Genomic DNA, 16,608 nt, shown 5'->3' with positions numbered 1-16,608 from the left:
ATCCTATAGGTGTGAATGACCAATGCCTTGCACCTTGTGTAGTTATTTACACCTGTAGGATTTTACACTTACTTTGTACCAAAACTGCAAGGCTTTGGGGAATTGGGCCCTTGGAGCCAGATTTTTAAAAGGTATTTAGGCACTTAACTCCCCTTGACTTCAGTGGGAATTAGGTGCGTAGGTGCATTTGAAAATCCCACTAGGGCCTTGATACCTTTAAAAAAATGTGGCCCTTCAACTTTATAATTCCCCATTTGCAACATACTACTGTCTTCATAAGAGTACCTATCCCCCCGCCCACCCAAATAACATGAAACCAAAGGGAAAACCTCCCCACAATGTAATATTTTTACTTCAAAATGTCACCTTTTTTGTTTTTGTTTTTTTATAAAGACAGTACGTTTTGGGCTAAAATGTTCTAGAAGAAAAGTAAAGACCATCAGTTTGGACGCCTCCAGTGACTAAGGTTATGAAGCTGAAGCAGCAGTGGAAACAAACTATGCATTTACCTTTCAACATCATGGAGTATAACTTGCTCATCATTGCCTATAAAGAGAAATATAAACACTTAAAATCACGTACTGGTCATTAAAACTTTATAGTGAAGAAAAAAAAGGTTTTGTAATTTCCATTTTGAAAACAAAAGCATTGTGGAGCGATGACCAGCCTGGTTGCCCAATGGTCAGCACTCTGCTCGTCTACACAGAGGCTCTGGGTCAATTTCTGGTTGTTGTCTAAAGCACCAAGCCTTAGAAGAGTGAAGAGTGCTGTAGGGGTAGTAAGTCTTAAATAAGGCATGCCTCACATTGATCAGATACTTCAGTTAGTTAATTAAGGAGTGTTGCTGATAATGCTCTGACCAGTGAGCCAAAATTTTAGTGCATGCATGGGTGGAGAAGGTGATGATGAGAAGGTTCAGGTCTCCTACAGAGACACTTATACCCACTGCAATTCACAAGGAAAGATGTAACTGCTTAAGCTGTTACATCAGAGGAAGGGCCAACTAGATGCTATCATAGTTTTAGCATTTGAATTGTGAGCCCAGTGCACTCTGCATGTTAGTACAACAATGCTCAGTGCTGCTGCAGTGACAGCATATTGGGCTACAATCACTGTTATGCAGGTGTGCACACACACACACACACACACACTACTGTGACCACAATTATTTTCATGTTAAAAATCAGATAGCCTCCCTTGATCATGTTCGTTAAATGCAAGTCAAACTGTCCATATCAATGCAGGCCAAGGGGACTGCATCCATAAAAAATATCCTGGTCCCTCCAGGTATCCCCAATCTCTAGTAATGAAGGTTGTTCTCCCTCCCCCATTCTCTGTACTAAACACTAGCAAATACAGGTTTAGCTTCTTCGGTTTATGAAAGATTCAACACAGCATTATGCATGCAGTTACCATTCATTTGCAGTGGAATGAAGAAAGGATAAAATAAAAACCAAAGAACCTCATCCCTAGTCTAAGTGCATCTATCCATCCCGTAAATATGATGCCAGCTATCAAGCAGTGAAGCTCATGTGATGTTCAGGAGAATGAACAAGGGTTCAGAAGGAACAAGAATCCATTTATTGATATGCATTTTAAATGTAAAGGACTCTAAATTTTGGTTCATCTTGTACATGTTTAAATCTGTTTGCTCCATGGAATAAACATGAGAAATAAGTTTACATGTAGCTAAGTGGAGGCAAGAAGTGTTTTCCTATGTCCACAAACTCTCTTTAGAGGCTCCTGGCAAATGAGGACACAGAGCAACCATTACTGTGCCAGCATTAGGCTATGTTTACACTTCAATTTATGCCGGCATTGTGTGTGTTGCTCAGGGGTGTGAATAAACCACCTGTCTGAGCATCATAAGTTACACCGACATCAGTGCTTGTGTGCACAGCGCTATGTCAGCAGGAGTGTTTCTCCTACCGACACAGCTTCTGCCATTCTCGGAGTTGGTGCAGCGTTGTACATGTAGACACGCCCTTAGATTACTGTGTAGTGGCTCTTTTCCATGGTCCCTTAATCAAGCCATTTACACAAAGTGCCTAGTTTAGATCCAATAAAGCCACATTGATTTCTATGAAATTACACCAATGATGAATCTGGCCTAGTTTTTCCACAGACTTCGAACTCCACCCAATATACACAGATGAACTGGGGAGGAAGCCATCATATCAGGCTGACTTCAATCTCCGACCTATTAAGGAACCTGCTTTCCCCTCCCACCACAAGCTGCAGGAGCAGAGTGAGGAGGAAGAGAGAAGTGTGTGTGTGTGTGGGGGGGGGAGAGAATACAAAGTGGCCATGACTTGTCTCTATCTCTGGTTCTGTTGCTATGGTGGGAGGAAAAGATGGGGATGTGGCCAGGACCACAAGTTGACTGGGTTACACATGGCACCCTAGTAGTTGTTTGCTGTTAAAAGTGTCACCACCATTCAGGTAAGCAGGGTTTACAATAACTTGGTTTTACTGTGATATTTAAAGAAAATTCATACCCTTTGTGGAGATTAATTTGGTAAGAATATATATATGTGTGTGTGTGTGTATATGTGTGTGTGTGTGTGAGAGAGAGAGACTCTTCCGCTTCATTTGGAACATCTCCCCTTTTACACTGGTTATGACAACGAAAGACCAGAAAATGCCCACTGTTCTATTCAATTATACTTCTGGGGATGGAATAAAGCATATACAGAAGGTGGTTTGGTAGTCAAAGCCCCAGATTTGTATTAGTGGGACTCCATGGAACCACAAGTTCAGTTCAGCTTTTCATTCACCCAAAGTATGAAGTTGAGTTCAATACAGTTTACTATGAGTATTTAAAAACCATTCATGTTCTCTGTGTTCATTGAACATTAAAGGCTCCATGGCACTCTTTGTAGGAGCAGGGTTTGCCTGGTGTCTTTGGCCAAAGTTTCCTTTCCAAAGTTTGTTGTGCAGAGCACTGTCCACCCAGCTGCTGCCCACTGCTCTAGAAGTACTATGATATTATAATCTCTACCTGTATACATACACACAAAATGCTTTGAGATCTTTTGGACAGAAGACTATATATAAAGTGAAAAATATATACTTGTTTTGGCAACCTGCGTCAATCCATAACAAACACACTGTCAAACATTTTCATGATAAGGGGGAGCTCTTCTTTCACTGTGAGTATGAACTAACAGTTACACTCACCTTAATCAAGTTTCCATATTTTAGTTTTTCAATTTGCAAAAATAATCTGATTTTCTGTGGTTGAACTTCAACTCAATTCAAATTGCAATATTATATTGGATAGGGAAAAACCTTTACACTTGCACTTCTATCAGACCTTTCAAGGATGAATCCACTTTATAAAGTATATTTAGCGCCTTTTATAAAGGGAAATAAAATAGAGAAGATAAGAGACTTAGTTTACAGCACTGACTATAAAGTTCACAAAATCTCAGTGGGAGAAGGAAATCAAGAGCTCCAAAAATATGCTAAAAAAGAAACAAACTTAATTACATCATAGGGTGGGCAGATGAAGGATACACATTTCTTTCCCTTCTTTACTGGTCTCAGACTGTAGAAGGAATGCTCTGCATGGATTTTGATACATATGCATATATCCATTCATTAAAACATGTTTCTTCCCCTCTCCTTCTCTGAAAAAAAAAAAAAAAAAGTGTGTGTGTGTGTGTGTGTGTGTATGTGAGGGGGGGGGGGGGGGAAATCTAGTACTGATGAAAGGTGTCAGACCAAAAATTTTAGAGACTGCAGTCTTCTATATATTTTTCCAGATCAAGTACATGTTTCTGCCACACAGCTTCTGTCCCAATACCTCAATCCTGAATTTTAAGAATGAAAATTATTCAGTTTTAACAGTCAGTTTACCACCAAAGTGAAGCAAGACTATCAGCAAGTGGGCCAATCAGTGCCAAGTGTGCTGGTGGTTTTTCAATGTAGGCATCTGCCCACTGAAAGCTGGAATGAGATCCCAAGCTCATTTCAGAGACCACTGAACAGCCATCAGATGGTAACAGCATTTGATCACTACTAACCTGTTCTAAATTTGAACTGGCAACCTATAATGAAAGCTCAGTATTCCATGCATACTTGTGGAACTGTCAGAGACGATTCTGTTGGAGGGCCTGCTCCTTAGCTGAGCCAGAGCTCAAGGAAGGGCAAAGGTGGCTTTTAGCCATCTATCCACTTCTTCAATCTCCAAGGGCTGATTTGGACCAAATGATATCTTCCAGAAGTCTCAGAGTGTTAGGCCTCCTATGCCAGGTTGGGGGAGGGGTCAGGAGCAATGGCATAGAGCAGACTATGCCAGTTCAGCAACATAAATAAATAAATAAATAAATAAATAATGTTCCCATTTCAGGGGACTCCTCAGGGGCCAATTTAGAGCAGTTCTGTGCAGGCCAATAGGTCTTTGTGAGGGATAGGATCTGGCTCATTGTTTTTATTCTAAAGAGTTTATAATCCAGTTTCCTTAAATTAAGTTTCTTTTCCTCCCTTACCTCCAGAGAACACTTTTGTGTTACCACTGTTGAAAGCTAGGCAGAAGATGTTAGAATGATGCTCCCCTTTCAGCTGCACTGGTTTGACTCTGGAGTGGATGGCTTGTTCCATATGCCAAAGCAGGACCCGGCGGTCATCCCCTCCTACAAAAAAGGAAAGGAAGCCTGTGTGACAGACTGAACTAAATGTAAGCCAATGGAAGAGAGAAGTAAGGTATTTAACACTGTCAACATTCATACAGGCTTTGTTGGGATCCAGATTAGTTTACCACACAGCCCCTTCCCTCCTTCCACCTCCATTGGTTTGGATATGCTAATGGTTATGAACAAAATTATTCACATCAAGCTATAACACCTGGACATTTGGTTATCATTTATGAAATGCAGAGAAGACAGTAGGTTAAGTCTAAAAGATTAAATACTTTCTTTTTGAAAACAAAAAACAAACAAACATTCTTTCAGCATATACAGACACCATCAGCCTGCAGGGACCAAAAGAACCTCACATATGGACATAACACCCTGTCCTGTAGCCAGCCCCATTTAAATATCAAGATTTGAATACAGATGCATCAGCATGCCCTCTCAACCTGCTGTTAAATTAAAGACTTGTAAAGGGTAAAAAATGTATTTCTGTGGTGAATACCTGTCACAGGTCAGTTAATAGTGGCAATCAACAGAGCAATATGGACTTAAAACCATTTTTTTTTATTCGCAGCTCATTGTACTTTTGACCATTAACCTGGTCACCATTTTGAAAGGCAGTAAACCATCCATAAAATACACTCAAATATTTGCCAGACAGATAAGAAATATTAGCTGGCTTTCAAACTTCTAAAAAGAAGTAGTAAAACAGTTATTAGACTTAGGCAGAATAGAATTTGACAATGCCCTTTGAATGTACAATGCTTTTGAAAAGTACATGTTTGAAGATTTGGATAAGAAAGTATTTTTTAAAGGAACAGCCAAATAAGTTAGGCTCAAAATAAATTTAGTTGGTGATTTTTATATGTGAACAACAAATTACATTGGAGATTAGACGAGTCATTACATATAGAAAAATTTCAGTTAAAACAACATTTTAACATTTCCTTGCACAACTGGAAGCCCAAAACACAGCAAACTTGGGCCATTGTATAGGCCAAAAGTGAAACAGACTATAACCAAAATGAAGCTGATTGCTTGGATAATAAAATCAAACCAAAGTCAAATGCATAGAGTTATAAAAAACAAAAAACCCACACACTAAAATGATTAAATATAATAAAATTTGTTAAAGCTTTTTTAGTGACAGAAGGAAATTTTTTCATGGAATTGAGTTATACTGAATGTGCCTTAAGTTACTAGTTTCTCAGCTAAGTCAAGTGTCTTAAGGCAATCCTTTTAAAATCTATTAAACAGCACAGCAGTATTCAAACACTTCTTATACAGTAAATTCTTAGGGATAGAGACCATCCCTTCTTCTATTTTTGTACTGCACAGTGCAAGCTGATGATATATGATAGACTTGTAATGTGTTTGATAATCACTAGGAATAGAGATGCCAAATAAGTGACATGTCCAGATTAATTATAAATGAACTTCAGTTTATTGGAAACTGATGTGAGCTTGGCTTTCTTGCTGGCTGGAAATGTGGCACAGGAAGTTCACGTGTACACTCCAGCTGTTTTAGATGAGTGAGTAATTAATAAGTGAAGGTTTCAGATAAATGCAAGAGGCAGTCATTGAAATACATTAAATTAAGTCTTTAAGCTGAAGAAACCTGGCAGACACTGACACTTTTAATTGGTTACTTTTCAGAGATCAGAGTTATTGTCAAAGTATCAACCTGTTTGTGACAATCATGTCTTTTAGTTGTCACCAGCCAGCACACCAGCAGTTTAGCTCAAGCCTTCAATATGTAGGGGAGGTGATCAGCAACATTACTGTACTTCTATCAGCTATGTCTTGAGATGTACATTGTAAGAGGGCTTTTTAGAGAGTCAAAATATAATTTAATATTCTATTGTGGGAACAACATAAGACTGTAAAACCACCACCACATGCCTACCTTACCCTAATGCTCCTAGTTCTCAAACATGACTACCATCAACTAGGATTCCCACAAACTCTGTTAATTCTGTAAAAAGTGCATTTCCTGTGAATGCAATCTTTAAGAGTTAAGGACGTCACCAAGTAAGGCAACATTTACACCCCCATCAACCTAAGTTCACATTTTACCACCTGAACGACACAATATCAGGGACACTCAGAATGTTCATCTGTAAAATAAATTCCCTTTGACTTCCAACAGACATTCAGTCCTGCTCTGACAGAAGCTATGAAGGTTACCCAAGCAAGCATAAGCATTGCACAGCAGGGCTTCCCTGCTGCAGAACTTTGTACATTTAGTGCATGTGTTCGGAAGAGGAGGAATTACAATTTGGATGGGATATACAGTGGGAAAGAGTCTTATCCATGTTACAATTTAACACTTTCAAGTACTGAGAGTTCAACATGTATCCCCTCTCCCTGTCGCCTTTATACACCCCCTTCTCTTTAATGGGTTCCTGTTCCCTGCAACTCCCCTTTATGCCTCCCAGACATATGCAACACTCCCCTGCAAACCTCTGAATAGCCTTTCTGGGCATCCACCCCATCCACAGCCACCTGCAGACCAGCTAAAGTTTGGTACAGAGAATATGGATTACCTAGTAGGGTTCAGATTGACATGTGCCAATCTGGAGAGCCATGATCATGGAGGTATGGTCTCCATTTGGCCAACTACAAGTTCCCCTTCTCAGGAAAAAAGTGTAACTCCTCCCTATTTCCTGCCCATTCCATGCATCCTATTGCTAATATCTTAGGTATATATGTGGCTACTCCATTATGACACCATCTGAGCATCTCATTATCTTTAGTACCCTGTTTCCCCGAAAATAAGACAGTGTCTTATATTAATTTTTGCTCCCAAAGATGCGCTAGGTCTTATTTTCAGGGGATGTCTTATTTTTCAGAAATGAAAAATGCCTTATTATCGGTGGATGCCTTATTATCGGGGAGGTCTTATTATCGGGGGGATGCCTTATATTACAACGAGAGGCAAAACTGTAAGTAGGCCTTATTTTCGGAGGATGTCTTATTTTCGGGGAAACAGGGTATATACTTATCCTCATATCAACCCTGTAAGATGGAGATAATAGCAATTCCCTATTTTACAGATGGGGACTGAAGCAATGAAAGACTAAGGCCTAGTCTACAATGAAAAATTTTGCTGGCATAGTTATGCCAACTGTCAGGGAAGTGTAGAAACAAAACCGGCGCATCTAACCAGCATCTCTCCACCTGCAAAAGCCCTAGTGTAGATGCAGCTATACTGCCAAAAAAGTCATTTTGCTGTAGAGCTTATTTCATTTGGGAAACTGTTACACACTATACCAGCAAGAGAACTCTTTCAGCAGTACAAGTTGCATCTCCACTAGGAGTGTTTATTAGCAAAGCTATACCCACAAACCCTTTCTAGTGTAGGCAAGGCCTAAGAAATTTGCCCACGGGGTCACACAAAATCTTTGGCAGAACTGGGCACTGAATCCAGGCCTCTGAATCATAGGCTAGCACCCTACCCACTGGACCATCCTTTCTCTAGGACATGGTGGAAGAAGGCAAAGGGATTTTAGATTCGCAGGTAAAGTTGCCTGAGAAGTACAGCTTATAGCTCCTCTCTGAAGGCAAATCTCTCACAGCTCACTACAAGAAAGTCCAAGAGTCCCAGTGCTCCTGGACTGGGACTCCCACTACCAAAGTTTAAGTCCAAAAAAAACCTATAGTTGCACAGCTGGATGGATGGATGTAGTAGCAGCACAGAGGAAGCTAAAGTGTAGAGTTTGTGTATTACTGACCCCATCCCATCTAAAATGGTGGTTAGAATAACTAGTAGGTGTATGACTGGCAGTGCTTTACATTGTCATAGTAGCATTAGAGAAGATTTGAATGATCCATGAAAATTTTTTTGATGAAAATTCCTTCTGAGTTGATATTTGCTATGCTGTTTCTCAGACAGAAAACGAATGGTTCTGAAGTTTTATTTAAAAAAAAAAAATCCATTGAGTCATAATCTGTTGACAATTACTTGCATTATGATTTTTCCCGGTACTGATAATAAGCTTAGACCTCTATATTATTTGCATCGGCAGGATATCCTTTCTTCAGGATTGGGAAATAATAATGAAAGTAATTGTCAACAGAACAAGTCCAGTTTTAGAGAAACTAGTAGGCACAGAACAATGAGACTTCAAACCAGGCCAAAGTTACACTGATCACACTCAGAGTTGACGGGAAGGGAGGAGAGAAGAGAATGGGGATTAAAGATGTTTGCTGTTTTCATCAACTTGAAGAAGGCTTTTGATTTGGTTTGGAGGAAAGCATTAAGAAAAGTAGTAAAATCAAATGGAGTTCCAGATAGGGTAACTGCAATTGTAAAAGAAAATTATGTACTGAGAAAATTAAGCAACTGGTTCAAGTCAAAGTTTAGTGTAAGACAAGGAGGCATGGAATCCTCATCGCTTTTCATCATGTTCTTAAATTGGAGGTCAGGAATGGTAAGCAAATTGGAGGGCATGGCACTCTAATCTAGAGTTAAGCTCTTTACTTATTCCGATGACATCATACAACTGGCAAAAACGTTTGAATTAGTGAGTATACGCTTTGCTACTTTGGAAAATCAGTGTAGTCAACTTGGAATTACAATAAATGCCAAGAAGATGAAGGGGTTTTAATTTTGGAAAAGGGACAATACATAAAGCAGTGAAATGCAGCTGCGGTGAAGTTGAAGAACAAGTAAAAATCATACATGTACCTAGGAAGCTTGATGAGTGCTGATGGTTCCATCAAGGAAGAGGTTAAACAGAGATATACTTTAGCTACAAGTGTTGCACAGAAGTTGATGAAATCATTAACTGATAAAAACAGTATGTTTGGTACCAAAGTGATAATTCATCAAACCAGTATTACTCTATGGTCCAGAAGCAGCTGCATTAAATGAAACTATTATCAGAAGACTGGAGACAGGAGAGATGAGAATTCTTCAGAAGATGGCAGGTGTAAAGTGGAATGATTTTAAGATAAATGAAGTTAGGAGGAGAGCAGATAAGAAATCATGGTGCTGGATTGGCTGCAATAGAAAATATTACAATGGTGGGGAAGAGTGTAGAAGACAAACAGATGACAGAATGCAGAAGAAAATAATGCAACAACAACAGAGGTCAGTCTGACTTAGAGGCTAACCACCAACTAGATGGTGGGACATCGCATGCAGGGACATTATCAGGCTGGATTTAATGGGGGAACGAGCCATGGACAGGAACGAATGGTGACACTTGTATTGCACCTAAAAAGATGCTTTGGGATGAGAAGAGGAGTCATATAAAGGTACATAATGACCCCTCCTCTTAAAATGTTGCATCCACTTCCCTTACTCCTACAAATCAGATGTCTCTTGGCCTGAAGTATAGTTTTACTCATAGAAGTAACTATATCAAGATAACACATTCCTTCTCAACAGAACTTCTCTCCTTGAGTGTACTCAGATATCCCATCTATTTGGTTTAAATTAGTACCCAAGTTTTTACAGCATTTTGGTCATATCAGCACTTGCTGAACCAGTACAGCTAAGATCCACAAGAAGTAAGGGAAATCCAGTGTAATAAAATTGTTTACTAAAATCCCAATCAGTTATACCTGTGCCACTGTAGACAGAGGCATTGAACAGGCGTCAGAGGCCTAATTTGGACTGCTGAACCTTTATTAATAGTAATGATGTGCAAAATGGGAAGAACTCAGTTTAACTCACAGATCCTGGATTATGTTTGCAAGATTGGCAGTTTGAAAATTGCAAATTGTGCATGAAACCCCACAATGCCATTTTTAGTCACTTTTCAGATAGAATCACACTTTAAAGGCTTTAAACTTGTCCTCATTGAAGACTAAAGAACTTGACAAGGACCTTTATTCATTATGGGTCAAACTCTGGCTTCTTGCCTCAGCCCCCCCTATGAAGATGTCAGCCACGTAGAGAAATATGCCAAAGAAAAATCCACCTCCAGGATAATCTGATGGGGGCTAATTTAGCTACAACAAGTCAGGAAAAAGATCTTGGAGTCATCGTGGATAGTTCTCTAAAGATGTCCACGCAGTGTGCAGCGGCAGTCAAAAAAGCAAACAGGATGTTAGGGAATCATTAAAAAGGGGATAGAGAATAAGACGGAGGATATATTATTGCCCTTACATAAATAGATGGTACGACCACATCTCGAATACTGCGTATAGATGTGGTTTCCTCATCTCAAAAAAGATATACTGGTACTAGAAAAGATCCTCTCTACTTCTGGTACACACCAGGACCAATCACTGAGGAACCAGTGCCCCAGGGAGGTGACACCCCCAATCCCAATTGCCAAAACCTATTGATCCAACCATCTAGAGCGGAGTGTCCCCATATTTGCAAGGGAGTTGCACACACTTATGCCAGGACTGAATTTGGCCCTTTTTAAATGTACTTAGTAATATGATTCCCCTAACAAAAAGTGGTAATACTTCACTACTGTTGCTAAGGTCATCTCATTACCCTGCTTCTGATCCACACTCCTTTGGACTTGCCTGGCAACAGAATGAGAGGTGCAATACCAAACACTCTCTCATATCCCTACAAGCTTCTAATTAAAATTTACAATCATAGGCAGGCCATTTAAATATTATTTGGTGAGGGGAGAGCATCAGAGAGGGAAAAAAGAGCAGGAAAATGCATACAAATATTAAGGAAACCTAGGACCATAATATCCTCCAGAAATTCTCTTGGTGATGCAGTTTAAACCAGAAGAAACTAGGAGGCACTGATAAACACAAGTATGTGTTTATCAAAGATAACAGGGACACATGGGGGGGAGATGGGCAAATGCACAAATAAGAAAACATACCCAAAAGCAAGGCTTGAAAACACATTAGGTAACGCTTACTAGCCCAAGAATAAAAGTTCATTAGTTAGGATTCCTCTACCACCTCACCTCTTTAAAGCCACACCCGCCAGAAACCTCACCCCTGTAATTTAAAGGAATCAAATAATTGAGTATAATTTACGGTGTGCTACACTTAACTCTTACATATAGTCAATCAACCTCAATTTTTTTTAAATGTAACTTGCTCTCAAGGCTAATGGAAAAGCAGGGGGAAAAAACTGTTGAATAAGCTTGAAAACTTTCACATTTATTTGTCCAATAATATATCTACCAAATAATATCTGATGAGCTACAGAGGAAGCGGCCAGCGCCGCTTCCCACAGCCCCCATTGGCCTAGAGCGGTGAACCGCGGCTAGTGGGAGCCGTGATCGGCCAAACCTGCGGATGCGGCAGGTAAACAAACTGGCCCAGCCCGCGAGGGTGCTTACCCTGGTGAGCCGCGTGCCAAAGGTTGCCGATCCCTGCACTAGGCCCTGGCCTAGGCAAACATACACTTTCCCTGGCCCAGTGTGGAAGGGAGGTGCATTGGAGAGTTAGCCTGCCTTGCATTCACCCCACAGCAGTGGTTCCTGTCCCGCAGTGCTGGGCCCAGCTCCCAGCATTGTAACGTCATTCACTCAAATTTGGCCCAAGCACCCCATGACAGAGGGGCAGATGGCCAAATGTAAGGTTATGTCTACACTAAGGACCTTACAGTGGCACAGTTGCACTGCTACAAGATCTCTTGTGTAGCCACTCTATGCTAGTCGGAGAGAGCTCTCCCACTGGCATAATTAAACCAATGTGCAGCAGTAGCTATGTTGGAAGGAAACATTCTCCAGCCAACATAGCGGCAGCACTTTTGTCAATGAAACTTACGTCGGTCAAGGGGGGAGTTTTCTTCATACCCCTGACCAACAAAAGTGCTAGTGTAGACAAAGCCTGGATGATTAGTGTTGACAGTCCATGCACCAGATCACAATAACTACAGTGAGGAGCCAGGCCCAGCCTGACAGGGCAGGAGCCACTGCTTTGGAGTGAATGCGGGGCAGGTTCACCCTCCAATGCATCCCACCCCTTTGGGCTCCTCCTCCTCACCAGACCATAAATAGGGTTGTGATTACAGGGTGAAGGGCACATATATGTAACAGTTAAAAAAAAAAAAATGCAGATAGTGGGTTGCCTTAGTAAAAAGTGTGGGAATCAATATCCTAAGGCTTTTCCAAGCAGCAGCAATGTGAAACTAACATGATTTGTGTCAGTTTCTCTTGCTGCCTACAGGCTTCTTAATAGCAACAAAACACTCTGGTCATTTGTGTCTCTGCCACAGATTAGGAAAGCTAAGAGCAGCAGCAAAGGCACTTGAGCTGTTGGTGGATTTAGGGCTTGTCTACATAGAGACATTTACAAGCATAACTATATCACTATAACTGGCCACATGGACACACTTACTCCAGGGTAAATGTCTACATTGGGAGTTACCATTGTATTATAGAGGTATAGTTATGGTCCTAAATTTCCTCATGTAGACAAGCTCTACGGAAGGCTCATTGTTCACATTTAGGTTTTCTTTTCTAACCATTATGATAGAATCAGAGGGGTAGCCATGTTCATTTGGATCGGTAAAAAGTGACAAAGAGTCCTGTGGCACCTTATAGACCAGGGGTCGGCAACCTTTCAGAAGTGGTGTGCTGAGTCTTCATTTATTCACTCTAATTCAAGGTTTCGTGTGCCAGTAATACATTTTAACGTTTTAGAAGGTCTCTTTCTATTAGTCTAATTATATATATATATATATATATATATATAAACTAAACTATTGTTGTATGTAAAGTAAATAAGATTTTTAAAATGTTTAAGAAGCTTCATTTAAAATTAAAATAAAATGCAGAGCCCCCCAGACCGGTGGCCAGGACTCGGGCAGTGTAAGTGCCACTGAAAATCAGCTTGCGTGCCACCTTTGGCACGCATGCCATAGGTTGCCTACCCCATTATAGACTAATAGATGTATTATAGGAGCATAAGCTTTCGTGGGTGAATACCCACTTCTACATGCATCTGACAAAGTGGGTCTTCACCCACGAAAGCTTATGCTCCAATATGTCTATTAGTCTATAAGATGCCACAGGATTCTTTGTCGCTTTTTACATTATGAATAGAATTTTTCTTTAAATTAGTTTCCGCAGCAGTTGATGGCATTTGCCTAGGAAAGATTCTTATTGAACCCAGTCAAATGGGTTTTTCAAGCACAAGTGTTGCTACCATACACTATGGCTAGGCAAAAAGCATCCGTTATACCCTCTTTCCCCCCCCCCCCCCCCCCCCGTGTCTCCAGTTACTGTTCACAGCATATCACATAGTCCCCAGGCAAAATCCTGAACATTTCTCCTGTTTGGTTTGCATCAAGTATGTTAAGACTCTTACAAATGAGAATCCATTCTTAAAGCAAAGGCTGCAAAAGACATAAATCCCCACGATGTGCATTAGTATATGTAATTATTGCTAGCAGAAGGCCAGAGAGGCAGGAAAATTTCTCTTTACCCCATTTTGAAAGAGGCAGATCTTTATTCTGGAGGAGAGGTATAATCCCCTTGTCCAGCCCTATGGGGTAGAGGACCTTTTGCAATACATACACACACACACACAAGTTTGGAAAACCATGACTGTCAGTAAGGGGAAGTGACACTCCTCTCCTATCTCTCATGTCCCCATTTTGGGAAGCTTGGCTTGGGGGGGGGGGCGATCCTCCTCCCACACACGGGGAGAAAGGTCTTGGGGGGGAGGGGGGACACTGTGACACACTCCAGTATGGAGGGTTTTGGCTTTCAGTGGAGGTCCATGATCCCTTCCCATCCACCCCCCAGTCGGGGACCCCTGGCTCGGGGGAGGGGGGAACTGCAGGCAGCCCTTTCCTTACATCAGACGACGCTGGATCCCCTCCCCAGGGGGTGCTGTGACCCTCCCCCGGGTTGGGAGTCTCGGGCTAAGTAGAGGGAACTGCAACCCCTAGCCCCAGCAGGGAGGATCTGGACGAGCCTGCTCCGACCTCCCCTCCCCTGGGCGGAATAGGCCATCGATTCCCCGGCCTGTCGCTATGAGGAGCCCAGGAGAGCGAGGCCTGCAGCTCCCAGCAAAGCCCCGGCCTGGAGTTTGCTCCCTGCCCCTCCGCGCGGAAGGGGAGCGAGGCGTGAAGCACCGCAGAGGAGAAGGCACCTGCGGCAGCTCCGGGGGGACCCGAGCATGGCGCCCCGCGGCCGCTCTCCCCCCTCCCCAGGGTAGCGGTTAACGTCAAGCCAGCGCCCCCGGCTACCTGACAGCGCCCGCACCCCGGCACGGGCACCCGCCTGGGGGGAGATCCACCCAGCGGCTCCATCCCCCTCAACGGGGGCCCAGGAGCGACCCGCGCCTCCCAAACCCACCCACCCAAACAGGTCCCGCACTGCAGCCCCTCACCCAGGGCAGGGCTGCCCCCCCCCGGAGCCCCCAGCGCAATGCCCCCCAGCAGCCCCCCGCCCTCCCCAGTCAGTGACCCGCTCCACAGCGCCTCCCGACTCGCCCCGGCCCCGGCTGGTCGCTGGGACATGTCACCGGGCTCTGCCAATTTCAGCCCAGCTGGCCCCCAACGCCTTCGCCGCGCAATAAACCCCCTGTACCCCCCCCCCCTGCCAAACCCTTTCCTACAAACTTTGTTGGGGATCCCCCCCCCCCCCCCCCAAAATACAAAAAATGGGATGCGAACCTGTCAACCATTTTAGATCCCTCCTTGGGGAACACTAGTTCCTTGTGGGGGGAAGGGGGGACACTGGAAACGCCACCACAATCCCCCCCCCTTCCCCGGGTGAGAGTGGGGGGAGGGAGGCGAGATGCTGGGGGCGTGGGGGAAAGCTGGCAAGGACTGGGGGGAGAGGGGGAGGATGTTTGCTTTACCTGAGACCAGCCACTGGCCTCCATTGTTGGAGAATTCAATGGCATTGACACAGCCGAAGTGGCCCAGTAGGTCCTTCTTGTAGAGGTTTCTGCAGCCCCGCAGGCGTCTCCTCTGAAAGTCCTGGGTGAGCAGCGGGTCCCCCTGCAAGCCCCGCTGGGACAAGAAGCCCACCACCGACCTCATGCTGCCCCCCGGCCCAGGTCTCCTCTTCATGCTGCTGCCTCTGCTGCTGCTCCCCACCGCCCCCCTCACTCTCTGCCTTCTCCCCTCCCCCCCCTGTTATGGTTATGATGATTTTTCTTTAGCCAGCCATAGCAGAGAGAGGTGTTAGACACTCCGTTGCTTCCTGATCCCCCTTAAACTCCTCCCCCTCCTCCCCCCAGCAGCTGATCCACAGCTGCAGCCTTGTCCTTAATGCAATTCTTCTGCTGCCTGGGTTTGTTTGAATGTTGGTGGTGGTGGTGGCAACGCATTTGGATGTTTAATGGCTAGCACTGATGTACAATAACTCGCAGACTTACTTAGGAGGGCATCCTGTTTTTGCTCTCGAACTTATTTCAAACACCCCTCTCCCCCGCCCTCCAGAAAATCGCTGCGGAAGTACTTTCTTCTCCCATTACGGTCGGATCAAGGTGTCGTATCGTTTCCCATTTGAAGGGGGTTGCCATGTGAAAGCACTACTAGCTCTTTTGGATGGGGGGGCAGGAGTGCGTGAGAAGGATGTAAAAGGAGCAGCAGCGCTATGCCTGACGTTGGTATCTGTTGCCTCTCATATGAAGAGTTGCTGCTGATCCCCAGAAAACACTACATTTTCTGAAGTCGAACGTATGTAATAAACCCAGTTGATTTCAGGGTCCCTGGAATTCGTTCCCCTTTGCACTGACTAGTAGGGGCTTTCTTCTCCATGCAGTTCCTAGTAGTGGGAAATTGCCAAAATACAGCTAATTTTTGGGGTGGGGAAGATAACACCATGGCAATTTCCTGGGGGTCAACACAGCTTCTTCAGGGCTCGGATAGCCCTAAAAAAAAACCCTGTTGGGATTACCCCAAAATGAGCCTGGAGGGAAAAGAATGTTTCTCCAGCAAAGCTGCAAAATAACGCCTTGAGACAGACATCATTACCATTAATGGGGATGCTTTCATAGAAGTTCATCTTGAAGAAAAGGGAAAACAGTGCCCACTTTCTTTTAAATCTCAAAAAATCTTGAAACTGTGGGA

The 16,608-nt window shown here is 43.2% G+C and overlaps 1 protein-coding gene across 2 annotated transcripts in view; it reads right to left on the bottom strand.

Moving 5' to 3' along the window:
- The window catches only part of DCAF5 (DDB1 and CUL4 associated factor 5), a 95,512-nt gene extending 79,880 nt beyond the window's left edge, over positions 1-15,632 (bottom strand). Inside the window, exons 1-3 of one of the 2 annotated variants that reach the window (XM_034769337.1) lie at positions 15,390-15,632; positions 4,494-4,637; positions 510-546 (exon numbers count right to left, since the gene is read on the bottom strand). In XM_034769337.1, coding sequence (XP_034625228.1) covers positions 510-546; positions 4,494-4,637; positions 15,390-15,603 — 395 coding nt within the window. In that variant the 5' untranslated portion in view covers positions 15,604-15,632. Of the gene's footprint in view, positions 1-509; positions 547-4,493; positions 4,638-15,201; positions 15,223-15,389 lie in introns of those variants that run through there. The other variant, XM_034769338.1, reaches the window with a different exon arrangement.
- Between the last annotated feature and the right edge of the window lie 976 nt (positions 15,633-16,608).

This window comes from Trachemys scripta, chromosome 4 (assembly GCF_013100865.1).
Source record: "Trachemys scripta elegans isolate TJP31775 chromosome 4, CAS_Tse_1.0, whole genome shotgun sequence".
NCBI classification, from domain to species: Eukaryota; Metazoa; Chordata; order Testudines; family Emydidae; genus Trachemys; species Trachemys scripta.
The sequence above is the reverse complement of the archived record's forward strand: the minus strand, read 5'-3'. Positions and strand labels throughout refer to the sequence as shown.